The 19,094-nt window shown below is 35.3% G+C and overlaps 2 protein-coding genes across 6 annotated transcripts; one reads left to right on the top strand and one right to left on the bottom strand.

The window, feature by feature from the left end:
* The first annotated feature begins 3,690 nt into the window (after nucleotides 1-3,690).
* LOC148543574 (uncharacterized) lies at nucleotides 3,691-4,612 on the top strand. Its single transcript, XM_088498575.1, has 5 exons — nucleotides 3,691-3,852; nucleotides 3,940-4,026; nucleotides 4,142-4,270; nucleotides 4,361-4,495; nucleotides 4,574-4,612. Exons 1-5 carry the CDS (start codon nucleotides 3,691-3,693, stop codon nucleotides 4,610-4,612), a joined length of 552 nt encoding a protein of 183 aa, XP_088354701.1.
* A 7,332-nt stretch (nucleotides 4,613-11,944) lies between these two features.
* On the bottom strand, nucleotides 11,945-17,629 carry LOC107618892 (FBD-associated F-box protein At4g10400). 5 transcript variants are annotated; one of them, XR_015900060.1, is made up of 6 exons: nucleotides 17,314-17,619; nucleotides 14,545-15,462; nucleotides 14,319-14,468; nucleotides 13,949-14,235; nucleotides 12,452-12,573; nucleotides 11,945-12,187 (listed from the first exon to the last, which is right to left on the bottom strand). XR_015900060.1 is itself a non-coding variant. In XM_016321069.3 (5 exons), exons 2-5 carry the CDS (start codon nucleotides 15,451-15,453, stop codon nucleotides 12,567-12,569), a joined length of 1,353 nt encoding a protein of 450 aa, XP_016176555.1. In that variant the 5' UTR covers nucleotides 15,454-15,462; nucleotides 17,314-17,629; the 3' UTR covers nucleotides 12,317-12,566. The 5 variants fall into 5 exon arrangements, 3 of the variants coding, with proteins under 3 accessions (XP_016176555.1, XP_016176554.1, XP_020967820.2); XR_002354357.2 differs by having other exon boundaries at nucleotides 12,072-12,187; nucleotides 12,452-12,551; XM_016321069.3 differs by lacking the exon at nucleotides 11,945-12,187 and having other exon boundaries at nucleotides 12,317-12,573; nucleotides 17,314-17,629.
* Nucleotides 17,630-19,094: the final 1,465 nt, after the last annotated feature.

The raw sequence follows: 19,094 nt of genomic DNA, 5'->3' as shown, positions 1-19,094 counted from the left end.
GGTATCTGATTCTTACATGTGGGTGTATCTTACTGTTATCAATGGGTGTATCTGACTCATATATGCGTGTATCTTACTGATATCTCAATTAATTTGATATTGAAGCATGTTTGAGTGATACCTGACTGATATATATGGATTTATCTGAATCATATCTATGGGTGTATCTCACTGTTATCAATGAGTGTATCTGAATCATACCTATGGGTGTATCTTACTGTTATATATGGGTGTATCTTACTGATGTCTTTGGGTGTATTTTTCATTTCAGAGAAAATGACAGCAAGAAAACAAACAAAAGACCTTAAGTGTGCCACACATCTCCTAAGTGATAAGTTCAGAAACATGAGTGAGGAGAAGAAGGCGATTGTGAGGGATCTCAGATTCGGTGGGTTGATGCACATCCCACCACTGAGGGTGGATCACCAACTATTAAGGGAGCTAGCAAACAACTTCAAACTTGGGGACAACAAACTAAAAACAGGATATGGTTCTTTCCAAATAACACCAAAAACAATAGGTCATGCGCTTGGCATCAATGCAACAGGTAACTAGCTTAAAAATATAGGTGTATATTAAGTTGATGCTTGGGTGTATTTAAGTTGATGATTGGGTGTATTTGAACCGACTTGGATACTTTGTTGTTTTCCTTTTTGTAGGAGATCTGTTTCCTGAGAAAGTTGAGTATAAGAAACTTTCTGATGATGACAAAATAATTTTTAGAAGATTCCAGGGTAAGACCCTCAAAAGTCTTATCGATGAAATGATGGAAAAATCGGCGTTGGCAACGAAGAGGAACGCCTGATGTTCAAGAGGATATTCATCCTCTATATACAGATGGCGTTCCTTTTGCCAACGACGATAAACAAAATATCGCCTGTGCACTTGGCCCCAATTTTTAAGATGGACGGCATATCGGAGAGAAACTGGGGGGCATGTTTTGACCTTCATGATCAAGGGCATCACAGACTACAAGGAGAAAAAGAAGAAGGCAATTGATGGCTGCCTCTTCGCCCTGATGATAATTTACTTTCATCTTTCAAAAAACAAAGGCAAGAAGAGGGCTGAAAGACCACCAAAGCCCTGGATTGCCAACTGGACTAAGGAGCAGTTGGTGGAAAGAATGACTGTAGAAAGAGAGGAAATTTTGGTAAGTAAACATAATATGTTGGTTGTATTTTATTTACCTGAAATATCTAATGTTGGTAAGTAAACATAATATGCTGCTAGCTAAAATATCTAATGTTTCAGGGGATTGTGAAGATGGCGGAGACAAGAGCAAGAGAAAAAATGAAAAAAGAAGAAAAAAAAGAAAAAAAACAAGAAATCAAAAAAAAAGGAAGGCGAGTTCAACATCGTCTTCGGAGAAAGAAACTACTGACAGTGACACTTCTACCTCTGAGTCTGAGACTCAAGAAGACTCAGAGGATTCAGGAACAAAACACCGCAGCAAACAGTGAAAAAAGTAAGTACCATACTTGGGTGTAATTGCTTTTTCAAGTTGGGTGTATTTTGTTGATCACGTTGGGTGTATGTAGTTTATTAAGCTGGGTGTGTTTCGTTTGCTGCGTTGGGTGTATCTTGTGCATTCATTTGCGTGTTTTTTTTAGTATGTTCTAAATAATGATTGTTTGCCTTCCAGAATGGACTCCAGAAAAAGAAAAAAGAGTCAAGAGAGGTCCGATTCTGATTCAGAATCTGAATCTGAATCAAGTGATGAGTAATGTCCTGAAATTATTACTCCTTTCTTTTGGCTTCATTATTAAGATTTCGTGTATTAACTGAAGTGTCTCTTATTAACTTATAGGAGCGAATAATCATCACCGGTGGAGAAGGAAAAGAAAAAGAAAAAGACAAAAACATCACCAAAAAAGTAAGCACTTCTTTGGATAATATTCTGTAATAAAATTAATTTTTTATTTCTGATTGGTACTCTTTTTTTTCCACCCAGAACACAACCAAAAAAGAAAAAAGTTGTTGTGGAGGATTCACCTCCTAAAGAAGATCAATACTTTGACGGGTACAGTACCTCGTAAGCTATATTACCGTCTATCATCGTAATTATTTTTGTTAACATCTTCTTTTATGAATGTAGTGAGACATATGAAATATCAAGTGACGAACTAGATGAATGGCTAAGGCAAAACGTTGATAAATCTGCTGCAGAGGGGTATGTCTTGATGGGCTGTCTATTTCATATTTTGGTGTGTTTTGTATGCTAATAATTGTTTCTTGTTTTGCAGGGAGAACCAAGCTGACATGCGATCGACAGAAGGTCGCTATGTGTCGTCTGAAACGTAAGAAGCTTTATTATTCAATAAAATCTTGTTATCATCATTTGGGTGTATTTTGTGGAACCATTTGGCTGTATTTTGTGGATCAAGTTGGGTGTATGTTGTTTACTAAGTTTGGATATTTCGTTTGTTTTGTTGGGTGTATATTGTCCATTCGGTTGCTTGTATCTTGTGCATTCATTTGGGTGTATTTTATACCTGTATCTTATTTTGTCTGAATAACATGAAATCTGTTTAGACTACCGGCTGTGAACTTGGGAAGTGATGATCCTTCCTCTCAAGGACGCACAGAACAGAGTAGTGTAAACCAGCCGTCACAGAGCATGTAATTTCTCTTTCAAATAACCGTTACTTTTGTTCTTCTATTACCCTTCTACTTCTAATTCTGTATATATATTTTTTAGAAAAAAAAAAGCCCTTTATTATTTTATTCAAGAAAAAAAAGGCAGGAAAAAAAAGCAAAAACTGCAAGTATGTAAGTTCTCAAAAAACAAAGCCTGTCTTCTTTTTGAATTGTTCGAGTGTATTTTTTGACTTTCTTTGGGTGTATTTTAGGTTGAGTCCGTCTGATTCGAATATGATGGTTGTGAGGGAACAGACACCGTCGAATGCGCTTGCAATGTGAGTTTTTCAAGAATATTTAAACCTTATAACCTTATTATTTTCAAAAGCGTTGTTAACCCTTTTTTTTTCTTCTTGTTTAGAGTCCCGATTCAGGTTTTTGTGCCTGCATCCCAAACAACCACTGAGACAGATTTTGAACCAACCCCTATGCTACAGATTGAAGGGACTACAGAAACGTAAGAAATAGTATTGGGTGTATATTTGTTTAGAGTTTGGGTGTATATTTGCTAACAGTTTGGGTGTATATTGTTCCTGATTAGTTTTTTTTTACGCCATGATTAATTTTTTGTAACTGTGCAGCACTCCTGAAACCCCCAAACAACTTCAAGAGACCACACCCACGATTCCCCCAGCTCCAACTAAAATGTAAGTTCATCAGACTAAAATCAATCTTTGCTTATCATCTGTATATTCTTATTCTTATTCTTATTCTTATACATGATGACGCAGTCATCCAGCTGCAGAAGACGCTGCTGCCCTGTTGATGATGGCACGGACATCAACCCATGTTCCTAAAACAGATCCAGGGGTGCCATCATTCAGCCTTGGATTGACTGATTCAAGCCAGGAGGGGCCGTCAACGCAGGAGACAGAAATGGCAAAATCTCCTGAAGCTGCAAATTTGATAGAACAATTGGACGATTTGGTCCAAAACATAGCAAGCAGTGCGGCGAAGGGAAAAAACAAAAGTCCACAAATTCAGAGGGAGACTGGGGGACAAAGTTTTGGGAAGTTTGAAACTCCTGGGACAACAAAGCAGATTACGGATGATATGAAACAAAAGTGCTACATCTGGGGGACGAGACTGAAGGAAGACGCAGATGGCAATACTAACGAGTATGAGGAGATGTGCACTCTCGTTGCCCAAGGTGAATACATTTTGATGAGAATGCACCTTGCATCCCTCCAGGCAAAAAGTGATATAGAAACTCAGGTAATATTAGAATAACATTAATGTTTTTATACCAAATTCAACTGCAATGTTTATTAATGTAAAATTGATTTCGGCATATATTTCTAGATTGTATCTGCCATCTGCCTCATCCTCAACCAGAAAAATGAAAAGAGGTTTCAAGAACAAATATACTGTCTCCCCCCCGATATTGTGGTAAGTGTTACTTCTACGAACTTTGGGTGTATTTTATGTATTGATTTGGCTGTATTTTTTACGTTCGATTGGGTGTAAGTTTAGTATTTCATTTCTTGTTTCGCAATTCTTGCAGAGTATGGCGCTTTCGGATCACCCAAAGGGGGAATTCATATCACCGAAAACGAAAAAGGAATTCAGGGTGGAAGCCTACCCGAGTTTCATTCCCTTCATAGATAGAAAAAAATTAACTTCGCATCCATATGTAAGTTTTCGTTTGCTAAATTTGTTAGTACGGTTATTTACTTATATGCCAAATAAAATAACACACTGTTGAAATGTGGCAATCCTTCAGATTTTTGCTCCTGTTTGCCACTCGGGGCATTGGTGGTTATGGCTAATAAATACAACAAAGCAGAAATGTCATATACTTGACCCGCTACACAAAAAAGCTCCAAGCGATGAGAGAAAGGACATTAATAAATTCACTGTAAGTTGCCTCTGTCTTCTTTACTTTAATAGATAGGTCTATTTCGTTAGTTGTGTTGGGTGTATATTGTCCATTCAGTTGGGTGTATCTTGTGCATTTATTCGGGCATATTACTGATTTGTTTTGCTATTTAAGGGATATGTATTTTCAAGATTGATAACATATGCCGGCGGGGAACCTCTACAGAAAGGGGAGAACGAGAAGAAAATTAAAGCATCATATGTTAAAATATCAAGCCAAAAAACAAGGTATAAATTTGTGACTCTGAACATTAAACTTTCGTAAATGAGATTTGTAATTTATTTTCTTCGTTTTCAGCTATGACTGCGCTATCTACGTTATGAAGTGGATGGAGTTAATTGAGCCAGAAAACATCAAAAAGGGGAAGTATGAATGGGATAATTGGCCACAGGTAACTGTCTTTAGAACTATATAACTCTGTATTACTTTACTGAATTAATATTGCTGTTTAAACAGAATATACTTTTTAATTGTAGGAGGAGGTGGACCACTATAGAGTGGAGTATGCTTCCCGGATACTATTCAGTGAGATGAATAAACAGAGAGATCGGGCAATTAGAGAGAGTAGTGCTATAAGGCTGTCGAAGCCATCCTCTGTATTATTGAGTCCGTTTTGTCAGATTAATTCTGCTGATATAGAAACTGCGTAATCCAACTGCTGGGTAGTTTGTAAATTGAACAAATGATGTAAATATTTGCCATTTATCAACAACTTCTATTCCATGTATATTTTTTCCCATAGTTAAACTATCTGTGCTGGTAAACTGTCTGTGATGTATTCAAAAGCTGTATTACAAGTGGTAAAATATGAAGGAAAAATCAAGGCATATATAAACGCAAATTATAAACTGTTACATCCAACGCAAGTCTAATAATACACCCAAGATTGCATAAAATATACATCCAAACTGTCTGTGCTGTATTCAAAATGTATGAATTACATGTACTAAAATATGAAGAAAAACATCAAATCAAATATACACCCATAACCTGCGAATTTTTACAGCTTTTGTTCTATATGTATCTAAATATGTGTCTATATGTAAATTGTGAATTAACAAAAATACACCCAAAAGAACAGTGCTTTTACACCCATATTCTATAAAACTATACACCCAAAGAGTTATCCCCTGCTGCTTGTACCCTGAACTGATAATTCATAACGTGTCCTTGATATTGGCTGGAATTTGAATGCGCCGCTGATGTAGCATCAAACAGGTTTATCTGAATATAACACTCACACATTAGCTAACCTATTAACGAGAAAAATAAACTCAATCGCCACAAATTTAAAGAACATTACTTTTACCTCGCTTAAAACTTTCGTCTTCTTCTTCTTTGTGGCATTTGCGATCTGTTTCTCCAGCTTTGAACCTAGCCTGTTTTTTGGACGTCCTCTTGTTCGAATCCTTGGCGGGCTTTGAAGCTCGTTAACGGATTCCAAGTTGGCGTCTTCGTGGGATAAAGAAGATGTCCCATTCCTTTTGGCTTTTAATGCTTCCATCTCGGCCATGATGTTATTGTACGCACGGTGCAGAATTGTAGTCAGCTCCTCCGATTCGGAGGCAAATTCGCAAATATTTTGCGAACGAAAAACCAATTGGTCGAACCTCTTGCTTCTTGGCTCCATTAGTGGCTCGTCGTGGCTGCTCTTGATGTGTGTGTGTCGTCTCTTGACCTTCTTGCTCCATCGTTCCAGTATGTATCTAGGTGACACTTGGCTTACTTGTTCGAAGCTTAACACGCTTAGTGCGTGACGGCACAGTATCCCTCTCGACTCGAATAATAAGCATTGGCATTTTACCTCGGCTGCAACTGAGTCATAAGTAACCACGAACTTGTTGAATATTGAGCTGTAAACTTGTTCTCCGACTTCGTATACTGAATAGCCTAGAGCGGAATTCTTTAATCTGGTGATGCAATTCGCCTTTCCTCTGAATTGCGCTTGGACTTTCCTAAACTTTGCATGAGTGTACGCCTCTTGAAACTGAGCTTCAATGGAGGATTTGGTTGCACACGGTATGATCGTATGAAAATCTGCAGCATCTGATTCTCTCTTTGCTTGCTCCCTGCTTCCGAGGCAATTATCGTATTGTTTGACGAACTGAATAAGCGAGCTGTTCCGGGTGATATACTTGTTAAAAAATGAATGCATGCTCTTGCTCCTTTGTGTGCTTCTCATCCCTGCCCAGAAGTGGTGATCCAGATAGATAGGAACCCATATGTGACGGTCTTCGTACAGATCTGCATAATACACCCAAACATAGACTGTAAATACACCAGAGGGAACATGCAATTTACACCTCTGCTGCAGATTTTAAAAAGACATTACCTGAAAGCCACTTGTTGTCTGCAAGACCAAAATTCAGCAGAAAATCGTTCCAATTCCTATCGAATGAGTCTTTGCTGTGAGAGTTCCAAACAACTTGGCTCATTTCTTGTTCGATATCGGCATGTCCCTTGTACCCGTTTAATTTGCTTGGAATCTTTTTCATGATGTGCCAAATACACCAACAGTGAATTGTTGTTGGCATACAGGCCTTTAAAGCCCTTTTCATTGATGCGCACTGATCGGTGAGAAACCCTTTCGGAGCGTTTCCTCCCATGCAACGAAGCCAGCATTGAAATAACCATTTGAATGATTCAATTTCTTCGTTCTTCATCAAAGAGCATCCGAGAAGTGTTGACTGACCGTGGTGATTCACCCTGACAAAAGAACCACAGACCAAATTATACCTGAAACAAATTACCATGGTCCAGAATGCAAAATCATTAGTTACACCCCAACAAATGCTTCGCATACACCCAATGAGACAGCCAATATACACCTCTGCTGTGGATTCGTAAAAATAAATTAATTTAGCATCATAAACAGGGGCAGTTTGTTACCTGTTTGTATTGTAGGTGGTGTCGAATGAAATGACGTCTCCGAAATACTCAAAGGCGGCTCTGCTTCTTGCATCGGCCCAAAAAGCCAGCTTAATCGATTGATCCTCTTCGAGTTGGAGCTCAAAAAAGAAATTCTGATTCTTCTCTTTCATTCTTAACAAATATTTTCCGAATTCCTTTGCATCTTCTTGTTCGGAAACATTTCGCACTTCCCTCGTAATGTAATTTCTCACGTCCTTTTCGATAAAATTTAACTCGCGGTGACCCCCGGCAGCCGCAACAAATGATTGGTATGTTTTGCTTGGTCTGATACCGGCCTCATCGTTATTCTCTATTGTACGACGAATGGACATGCTTAGTTCCCTATGCTGTTTGAGCATCTCTGTTTTGCTTGGACAGCAGGGGTGTGAATGATCGAGCACAACCTTTGAAATAATCCAAGCACCGACATCCTTCAATGTGTGTATATAAATTCTTGCAGGATAGTTTAAACCGGCTGTAGGATTGGTCTTCTCGGTCGGAGATATTTTAGATTTCCATTTTTCCTCTCTGCTACATGTAATCAGTTGATTCTTAATCTCGTTTCCCTTCCTATTTGTGCACCGAACTCTTGTAGAGAAACCTGCAGCCTTGGCGTAGTTCCTGTAAAATTTTCCAGCATCTTCAAGGGTGGTAAAGGTCATTCCAACCTTCGGAACAAGCTCGTCATCAACAACCGAGAGAGGCTGCACAATACACCGTGTCAGAAACTGTGAATACACCCATAGATATGATTCAAATACACCCAATCATGCCTAATATGATACAGCCGAACCGCAACAACTCAACTACATAATGACCTTTAAAGCCATAAACAGTAAATACACAGGCTGCAGAATACACCATGTCAAAAACTAAAAACACACCCAATCATGTCTGATATAATACACCTGAACAACAACAACTCAATTAAAATAACAAAACCAGTAGTGTAGATACACCCACACTTCTAGCAAAAATACACCCAAAAAAAGACCTGATCTATACCCGAGCGTCTGCTATAAATTCCAGGTAATTAATCACAACTAATACATTGAATCGACAGATTCATGTTAACGTGTTAGTTTCACAGTCAATGTTCACCAATTTTTCAACTACACAATGCTATAAAAATTACTGAAAGAAAATTCATTATGTAAATCAAACCTCAGGAACTTCGTTAGATTCAAATTCATAATCCACTTCGCCTGGATTCAGCTGACAATCTGAGGTGGAATGATCCATTATCTTCAAAACGAGTTCAAACTTTGATTTCAGAAAACAACAAATCAAAATAGAAAACGAAGCTCGAGTTGCAGAGAGAGAAAAAAGTAACGTAAACGAAGAACATACCACTGAAAAAAGAAGAGGAAAAGAACGATGGAGAAGAACGAGGGAAGACGCGCGAGAAGAAGAACAACCAAATCTCAAAATAACGAAAACGAAGAAGGAAACAAATATTTTAAATTTGGTAGTTAGATATACGTGGGATCTTATATAGCGCGTGTAATCAATGTATGTGGAGCAGCGCGTATTTTAGTTTTTATTGTGTAATGAACTTGTAAAGCATACAAGTCCTATGCAGAGCTTTTCCGTAATATATATATACTTCTTTAAAATTTTGGGAGTCAAGTCACTACGTGGCCTCCTTAGATCCGTGCCTGATTATAACTGCTTTGATTGATAAGAGCATTAAGGTTTGGGACATAAGGAATTTTAGGATTACACGTATGAAGTGAGAAAGGTGAGGTTTTTAAGATATGAAAGTTTGCTTTTGGATTTTCATGGTGGGGGATTGCTTGAGTCGGTACGATCATCACACGGAGCTTGCCGTTGGTGTTGACATGAGTGTTCTTGTTGAAGGCTTGATGACCAACCCTGATTGGGATGAGCTTGTTTATGTTTTGGAGCATGGCATATATAAATTTTTGTTGGCTTAGAGCCCAGCATAGCAGGAAGTTAAAGATAATCGGTGGTTGGATCAATTTTAGAATTTAATATGTTTTTTAAATAAAATTAATAAAAATTTAATAATTGAATATTTTTGTCAAACATAAATCATCTTTTATGAGAATAAAATTTATTTAGTTCTTTCGTAGTCAGTTTTATCAATGTTCAAATCTTTTATAGTTAAAAATGATCATTTACTCTTTTTAATATCTAATTTGTAAGTATATAAAAAGTTTTAAGTAGTTATTTAATCAGAAATTTTAAATAAATTTTTAATTAATAGATTCAAAATTAATTATTTTTTGAATATAATAATGTATGATTAGTTATTTTTATGTATAAAATATTAATTTATAAAATAATTGGTTCAAATCTTTATACTAGTTTAATTAATTTTACATCTAAAAAAAATCATCAAATTTTAATTTATAATATCCTAAAAAAGAAACATTTTAAGAATAGTAATTTTAATTTATAATGGCTAATACTTTTAGCTAGTAATTTAATACATTTTATTTAGTAGCCAAACACTATATTTTTAATCAACATTTTTAAATATTATTAGTTAATTACTAACAAAAAATAATAAATGCACTTGCTCTTATATTCTTAAATTCTTATTGTCAATTTCAAAATTTTCCATGACAATACTTATTTATGAATGTTGCTAATGTTTTTAGGTAGCTACTTCTATAAAGATATTTTTGTGCGAAAATAATATTATAAATCGTTAGATGACTTGATATATTTGACTGAATCGTTTAACGATTACAAATATCAAGGCGTCTCACTAATATATTTTGAGTAAATACCTAAAATGGTCCCTAAATTTCAAATCGCTATTCAATTTATTCCTCGACTTTTAAAAATGACCATTAAATATTTGAAATTCGAAAAAGTGTATATCCGTTAGCAGAAGTGCCGTCTAAACGTTGATGATGTGGGGCGTGGAATGCCTACAACTATATGCTGGTGTGTACCAAACTTGAATTTGATTCAAATTGGTACATGAAATTACTTAATAATATCCAAATTAGTCAATTTTCAATTATAAAACTCTAATCTCCAAATTATTGTCTTCTCTTCTTCGATCTCTCTGTTGTCTTCTTCTCTTCTTCGACTTTTTTGTTTTATCTTCTGATTCATATTCATCCTGAACAACAATCTCAATACACCTATCTAAAAACTATTTTAATTGCAAGTTTGATACCTAGGAAAAGCTATGCTTTGATGTCACAATCTTTTGGTTTAGTTGCTGCGTAACTGGATGGAAGAAGTATGGCATTATGGAGAGAATTTGCGAAAATAGGATGAGTTGAAGTTGATGCAAATCTAATTTGTTGCTTCTCATACTTGTATCTTGGTGTAGGTACTAGGAATGCTGTTATTGAATAGACAAAAAAAAGTAGTTGGTTTTAGTTGCTTACGAGTCAAATGTGATTAATTTGGTGAAGCTAGGACCACTATGTCAGCATATTTGGAAGAGGTGATAATAGTATGATTAATGTGGTTGGATTAATTTTAAGTTCAACACGTATTTAAATTATATATACCCTTGTATGTTCGTTCATTAAGCTAAAATATATTTTCACTTTTAAGAAGGTAATCATTATCATCATCTTCAAGGTTTTAACATCACTTTCTAAGTTTGTCATCCTTCAATTGAACTCGTACAAAATTTCTTGTGAAATGGGTGTTGCACAAACTGATTCTTCACCTCCATTAATCCAAGAGAAAAAATTACAATGAATTTCATACTGCAAAGCAAAAAACGCAAGTGAATTTAAACTAAAAGTGAAACCATGTTAACATTTTCTTTAGAGTCATAACCTTACCTCATAATTTAGACAACCATAAAATAGTCTACTAAGATTCTCTGTCGTCGTTGAGTACTTCATTACCATCCGAAGCCCGCAATTACAGAAAATGACATTCTTACCTCCCCTATTGCATATTCCTTTGCTACCATAAAGTTTCCCTGCAGAATTGTTCCTACTTGAGCTACTTTGGCTTCTCTCTCACCACCCATCATCACTCATGCAGACGAGAAAATAAGATGAACTGAAAGATAGCAGAGAGGTCGAAGAAAAGAAGACAACAAAGAGATCGAAGAAGAGAAGAGAATAATTTAGGAATTAGGGTTTTATAATTGAAAATGGACTAATTTAGGTATTATTAGGTAACTTCAGGTTCTAATTTAAATTAAATTCAAGCTTGGTACACATCAGCATACAGCTGGAATGCCCACATGACAGTTCACGCTCCACTTCATTGTTTAGACGACACTTCTACGAGGGATTAACGGAGATGCACTTTTTCGAATTTCAGAAATTTAATTGATCATTTTTAAAAGTCAAGGACTAAATTGAATGCAATTTGAATTTCAGAGACTATTTTAGATATTTACTCGATATGTTTTTAAACCAGCAACAAATTGGAAAAAGTAAAAACTCACGCTATATTGCTATACATCTGAAAGTGTGGCCGAGAAAATTTTACCGGTGGTACTGGAAAAGATTCCTAGAAAAATTGCAGTTGATGATACGGATTTGGTTCATCATGGGCATGATGTTGGAAGGATATGTTGTGTATATAAGCTCATTGCAAAGATAGAAAAGACAACATCAAGAGCCTAAATCTCTTTCTGTCCAGGTTAATCAATTTACACTGCATGCCTTCATTTTAAAACGATTAGATTAGTAACTAATTAAATCTTAACTTGGTCAATTTATACAAATATCCATATCGATTGAATCCATTCTTTTTGTTTACTTGAGACCGACACTCCACCACTATCAAATAAGGGTGTGATTCCTGACCAAAAAAAAAAAAGGGTGTGATTCATGCCCTGTGATTTCTGAATTTCTCTACCCATCATTTTTTCCGTAGTTAAGAAGTGCTCTAACAATGCAAATATCAAACCAGAAGAGACTAGAATAACAGTTACTAAGAAACACAACAAAATCAAATCCCAAATTTAAGATAGATCAGAACATAAAAGAGTGTTTAAACTGCAACTTTCAAAAAGGAAAATGCTTTCATGGAGAAAGGGGTTTAAAAATACCATCAACAACTTACCGTTTATGTTACTTAAATTAAAAGTTGCATAGAACAAAAGCACAATGTCAAGTCTTCTTGTACTTCACATAATCCACCCTTCCACGTTTACACTTCCATGCTGTAGCAATAAGAATCATCTCCTTTATAGCCAGAGGACCAAAAAACAACTTAAATGTAAAAAGACAGATTAAAGAAAAACGATTACAGAACAATATTTATACCATCTTTGTGATTCATAATGCAAATGGTACAGGTTGAACAGTCCTATAGCAAGAAATAGGGTTCCGTTTAAGCACTTTTGACCATGATTTAAAATTTAATTTTGCATGTCATCAACATGTATAATTCCAATTTACATTATTGATTCACGATTTATACATATTTGCATTATCAATAAAATTTTACCAAATATTCATGTCTTAATTCATGTGAAGCAAGGATTGCATATATCTCACGTAATATCAGCACTATCACAATCACACACACATATATATATAATAAAAAAAATGTGTAATTATGTACATAAAATCCTAACAAGTACAGCTCTGTTAAAATTGGATTTTGTGTATGTTTATCATACAAAAATAAAGTGTTGTGCCAATATAATAACATTATAACATTTTAAATCAATTTTTTTCTAGGATTTTAGATTAAAAGCAGCACATGGAAAAGCATTATTGGTATTCTAAAGGTAACTTAATTAAAAAAGAAAGAACTGTATTTTTTAGAATTTTATGTATATAATTAGGCTAATTTTTTTTAATATTGGTCAAAGATGTGTGTTACACTAGGTTATTTGGTTTCAGGAAAGTTTTACTCTACTATAATTTTTTTTTTTTTTAACTTTTCAGAAGACACAAATCTAAAAAATTTTATAAATTAATTTAAAAGAAAACATCATTGACGTTTTCATTAAAAAATATATTTTTAAAATTTTAAAAATTATTAAAATAGAAAACGACATTGCTGTTTTTGTTTTAATTTTTTTTTTTAAAATTGTGATATTTTAACGAATTTAAAAAAAAGTTGCAGCACCCTCACAGTTGGGTACAACACACATAATGAGTCACTTTGGAAGATAACACCCATCTGAATTCTGAACCCAATATTAAAAAAAAATTTCCAAAACAATAAGGCCTTATCCCAATTTTATATAATATCAGAAAATAACTAATTCAAGAAAATTCTACCGCATTAGATAAAAGTGCAGACACAATTGAAAACATGAGTGATTCAACAAGGCACCAAACACAAAATGAGGAAGCAGTAATAAAATATATGCTAGTACACCTTATATAAAACAGCAGTATAACAGATGATTCTCTCCACAAGATGTTCCTTTTCTCTAATTTCACCCAAAACATTAACTAATTTTTTGCAAATAAAATTGACCCTGGTTCACGTTTCACAATTTTCATACTAATTTTTCAAACATGCCTCATAAGAAAAACTCAAATTTATATTACTCGACATAGCATTGATATGGTCAACCACAGAGCAGATGAGAATTCATACCTAGTTAAGATACGTGCTTCAACTTGGCATATGCTAGAGCCCCTCGGTAAGACAGATATTTCGCTAAGGATATGCTCCTCCTTTTCAAATGAACCAATTTTAGCGTAAATTATGAGTCTCTTTAAAACAAGTGCATTTTGCAAGATATATGCCAAAAATTCGCGCTCCTCTGATGAGTCTGAGTAGCTTCTAAATTCAAAAATGTTCAAGTGTGACATAACACAACTAGGTACACTGGCTGGCTGTGTCCAACTGCTCTGGGGAGTTTGGTCACGAAAATATTGTACCTGACAACACGGGAAAAAATTGTCAAAGGATGCAGGAAATTAATAACAAATAGAAAATGGTGGAACTATGTAAATGTTTATACCCCATTGATATCAATTCCGAGTAGTTGAAGCTTAGGGCAGCAGCAAAGCAGTTTTATTAGGACTCCAGAATTGAAATTTGAATAACAGATGCTCAGTTCATGTAAGCAGCTAAATTCTGGTAAGTGTAAATTCGGAGCTTCAACCAAGCACTGTATGAAAGATAATACAAAACCATTTGAAACTTGGAATATGAGCAATGGATTGTGACACTGATAAGCATATTACCTCGGTGGTCCACCATCCAAAATCCAAAATCTTTGTCTTGGAGAGTGCCTGGATAAGTTTGGGTAGCCAAGCAACATGCTCATCCAAGGGAGCAATCTCCAAACAAGCTTCCATTATCTTGGGAAAATCACTGATAACCAAACTCGTTACACATGATCCCGCAAGGAATATACGGAGGTATTCAAGATTCGGGGTGTCTATTTGAATCTCACTGATTATGGGATCATCAAACTCTCTTACCTCGAATAAACTTAGCCTCTTCAAAGAGGTGGAGAGAAAGTGTATCTCAGGGTAAAGGCTTCCATAATAATCGATGTAAAGATTTTCAAGAGCAGGGCAGCCAGATATGAAGTCGTGTTCAACAGAGACTCCTAGCAAGAGTGTTAAATCCTTGAGTAGAGGCAAATAAACCCAAGGTATAACATCGAGAACAAGATTACCCCCCAGGGTGAGGGACACAAGCGAAGCACATGTGAATATTCCATCAAAATAGTCTGGATAGAATTCCCCGTAACTAGAATAGAGAATCATTTCTTGAAGGCAGGGCCCCACAGCAGCACGTATCCACCTTCCAATGGCATTGTCAATGGCATTGTCAATCACTTTGTTGTTATCTAAGCCTCTCTGACATGAGAGGCTGAGATTTCGTATGTGGGGAAACCTGAGCTGGGATAGAACTGCATCGATAAACAACGCGAATCTCTCATTGCTCCAATTGAGTTCGGTATCATCAAAATCAAAGACTTGGAGATCCTTCCAGAGATGGCGCCATTGTCGAGACAAGATGCTGGTGCGCACCGCATATAAGGTTGGGAGGAATGAGAGGATGTGGCACAACAACGAGTTTGGTAGGCTGCTGATTATGTCTGTGCCCATGCTTCTTTTTGATGCTGTTGATGTTTCAGCCATTTCTCCCAACTTGAGGGTGAATGATATGCAAAGAACAAGAATGAGTGAAGAATATCAAGAGTAAAAATTAAGAACAATGACGGTATATAATAAGCTAACATGTTCTGTACTTCTATAATCTATAATATATATAATGGGAATATGAAAAGGATTATTGTCCAAATGGAAGTAAAAAGAGCTATATATGTGTAATATTATTATGAATGAGAAGCCTGGGAAATGAGCCAAGGGGCAGAAAGTAACAACATTTTTTTTTTGAAATAAAACAAGCTCAACACATTAAAGTGGAGCAAAACAGACATACATAACATAGCTGAATACAAAAGAAATCCATCTCATCGCCTCTCTGGCATTGCCATCAACCACCAATAGGATGACGTTCATTCCACTCGTTATAGCTCAACAACGCCTTTCTTTGAACATTATAACACCGAATTTGGTTGCAGGCATGCTGAAATGGTCAGTGTGCCAGTGAGTGTGTGTTTCAAACTTTCAATGTGTCGCGTTATTCCCAATTTGCCTTTTTCTACCATTGGTTAATACTTAGGTGTGAAAGGGATTCTTTACCCTCAAGTTTTTAGTTTACCAATATGAAAAGGATGACATTACTATCATTTTTTTATTCTGAGTGAATCACTGGTATCTGAATTTTGTCATCACAGATCATACTAAGTGTGTGCATTCACTGCATTGTTAGCATTTTCATATGTTACCGTTCCCACCTAAAGTAATAATAATTGAGCCTTCAACGCAATAATAAAAATTAGGGAAAATATAAGAACAACGAGAATATGTAATAAGCTAACATTATTAGGGTTAAAGGAAAACAAAAGTGCAAGGCATTGGGGAAGGTAAGTAGTACCAGGAATCTCCCCTTGATGTAGGGGTGCCAATAGATAGGGTAGGTTAGGGTTTAGACCCAACCTTAACCTCATAGTTATCAAAACGAATCGGTAATCAACCTGGTCTCATACGACCAGATCACCGAGTCACTGATTCAACTGGTGGGTCACGCGTTGACCCGATCATAATTAAATAAAAATATAAAATTATAAAAATAAAATTAAAAACAAAAATTAAAATACATGTTTTCACAAACATATTAATAATAATAAGTATCAATTTTTAGACACAACTAACGATGCAAAAAGTGATAATAAACTAATCACTAGTACAAAATACTTTCTTAATTTAAATGAACAAAAGCAAGTGAAAGATAACACAATTAGTAAATCAAATCCAAGAAGTGATCTCAAAGTCAGCATCTATATCTTCTTAAGACAAATTTGAAGCTTGACCAACATTTTCGTCATTTTGATTTGGATCTATATCTTCCATAGCATTGTTACTGGGTCCATCATTATCTTAAATCAATTAATTCCACCTTCCCTAACAGATTTGTCACAGTATATGCATATCATAGTGATTTTCTCTTATTTTTTAACAATTTGTTTACGATACCCAAGCAGGATCAATCTTTCATCTATTACTATAAACTCTCTTTTAGTTGAACATCAGGAGTTGATGAGCTTGTTCTTGAGATGGTGGATTTTCTGATAATGGTGTTTGTGAGGAAGACATTTTTAAAATTCTAACAAAAGAAAAACAAAATTACATCAATAAAAGATTTAGATAAGTGATATTCAGCAACAATTCAACTTACAGCAACAATTTAAAAGCAATAAAATGCTTCATCAATTCAACATGTTTTCCAGCAACAAAATGCAATGTTCAGAGATATATTGATTATATTCAGCAACAAATTCAACTTACAGCAACAAATTCAGCTCATTCATAATTTTCAACAAACTCAACTATGATAAAATTCAAAAACAAAGAACAGGGCCGAAGGAAGCTCACCTGCCCAGGGACCAATTAACGGTGAAGGAAGCTGACCCACTGAACTGCCGGGCGAATAAAAAGACGACGACCACCACCACCCGAGGGATCAGATGCTGGTTCGGTCTGCTTCTGCCGCCGGCGAAGCGAGCGCACCGAAGGCAGCGACTGAGTGCGAGACGGTGACGACACTGGCCGCGACGACGGGTGAGACTGAGAGAGCTCGATGGTGAGGGAGACAGTGACGAGAACGAGACGAGAGACTGGGAGTCTGAGAGAGAAGAGAGACTTTGAGGCCTGTGGGATGGATTAGGGTTTATGGCAACCAGAAGCCCCGGGGGGGGGGGGGTGGCGAAAAGCCGCCACTCGACCCGATTTTCACCGGGTCGGATACTTGGATGATCCAATTAGTGGCTCGGTTCGGCTTAATGATTGGGTTTTCGGTCGAACCAGCCTAGTCTGTAGGTTAATGCTTTTGTTAAAATTCAATCATATTCTACTGGGAGTTTATAAAATGTTAACTCTAATTCTATTCATTTTTAACCTGCTCGTATTTAATTTTACCTGCGGTTTATAAAAAATATAATATTCAATAATTTTATATTCTGATGATATTTAGAATTATAATTTAATATGTATATATCGATTTGACTTATAAATAGAAGTGTTAAATTTTTAATTTAAAGTCTTAACTTAGTGATTAAAACTTTTTATTTGAGTGAAAAATTCTTAATTCAACACTTAGATTCAGTTTGGGTAAACAACTTAATTAAGTTATTTTTGAAAAAATAGCTTAAACAATAAATGCTTATATTAAAAGTAGCTTATAAATAAGTTATTTTGTGTTTAGTTTTTTAGTTCTAAAAGTACTTATTTTAAAAGAAAAATGATAAAAAGTTTTTTATTATGAGAGAAGTCATTTTTTTTAACTTCTCCTTAAACACCAAAATAGCTTTTTAAAAAGTTGTAATTTTGTTTTAAAAATTGTACCAAATATTAATACTATACATTTTTATAAGTTAAAAGTTAAAAAAAATCACTTATGAACCTATCTAAACGGCCTTATTCGAATCACATTTTTTATATATATATCAACCTTACTATCGTCATTTATAGCGGGAACGAAAAAAAAAAAGCGCGGACTGTGGAGGATAGGATCTAGGAAGCACCGATACGACACGCGATACGGATACGACACGACACGGATACGTCGACACGTTCTTTTTATAAAAAATTGGATACGACACGTTTAGGATACGTTGTGAATTAAAATTTAAATAATATATCAAATTAATAAAATATCATATTGTAAATATAAGAGGAAATATAGTTGCATAAAAAAGACTAAAAATTATGCAATTATTAAAAAAAATAAAAAATTTTAATCTACTCTTGTCATCTCGCTAACAAAAAATGTATCAATTTCTTTTCCTCCAAGTCCATCATCCACAAATACCACAGCTTCTATGTTTGGTTCATCTAAAGATAAATACGAAACCTCACTCAGATTTGGACTGTTGTCATCAACTCTGCTTCTATTAATTATTTTATTTTTAAATTTAAATTTTGATTTGTTTTGATTTTAAAATATTTAAAAATTAAAAAAATCGGTTACTTGGGCCATAAAACCACAAAATCGGGTCGGACTCGTTCGGATTCGTTACAGTTTCACCAAAATTTTGCACCGTAAGAAGACACGCCATCGATACGCTCGTTTGAAGTATCCGTCGAGTATCGGTGTCGGATTCGTGTCCGACACGATACGCTGGCACCATAGAAGAATCCGTGCTTCATAGGATAGG

The sequence above is a fragment of the Arachis ipaensis genome, chromosome B9, assembly GCF_059453495.1.
Source record: "Arachis ipaensis isolate K30076 ecotype BB chromosome B9, ASM5945349v1, whole genome shotgun sequence".
NCBI classification, from domain to species: Eukaryota; Viridiplantae; Streptophyta; class Magnoliopsida; order Fabales; family Fabaceae; genus Arachis; species Arachis ipaensis.
Note: the sequence above shows the minus strand (reverse complement) of the source record. Positions and strands in the feature narration are given on the sequence as shown.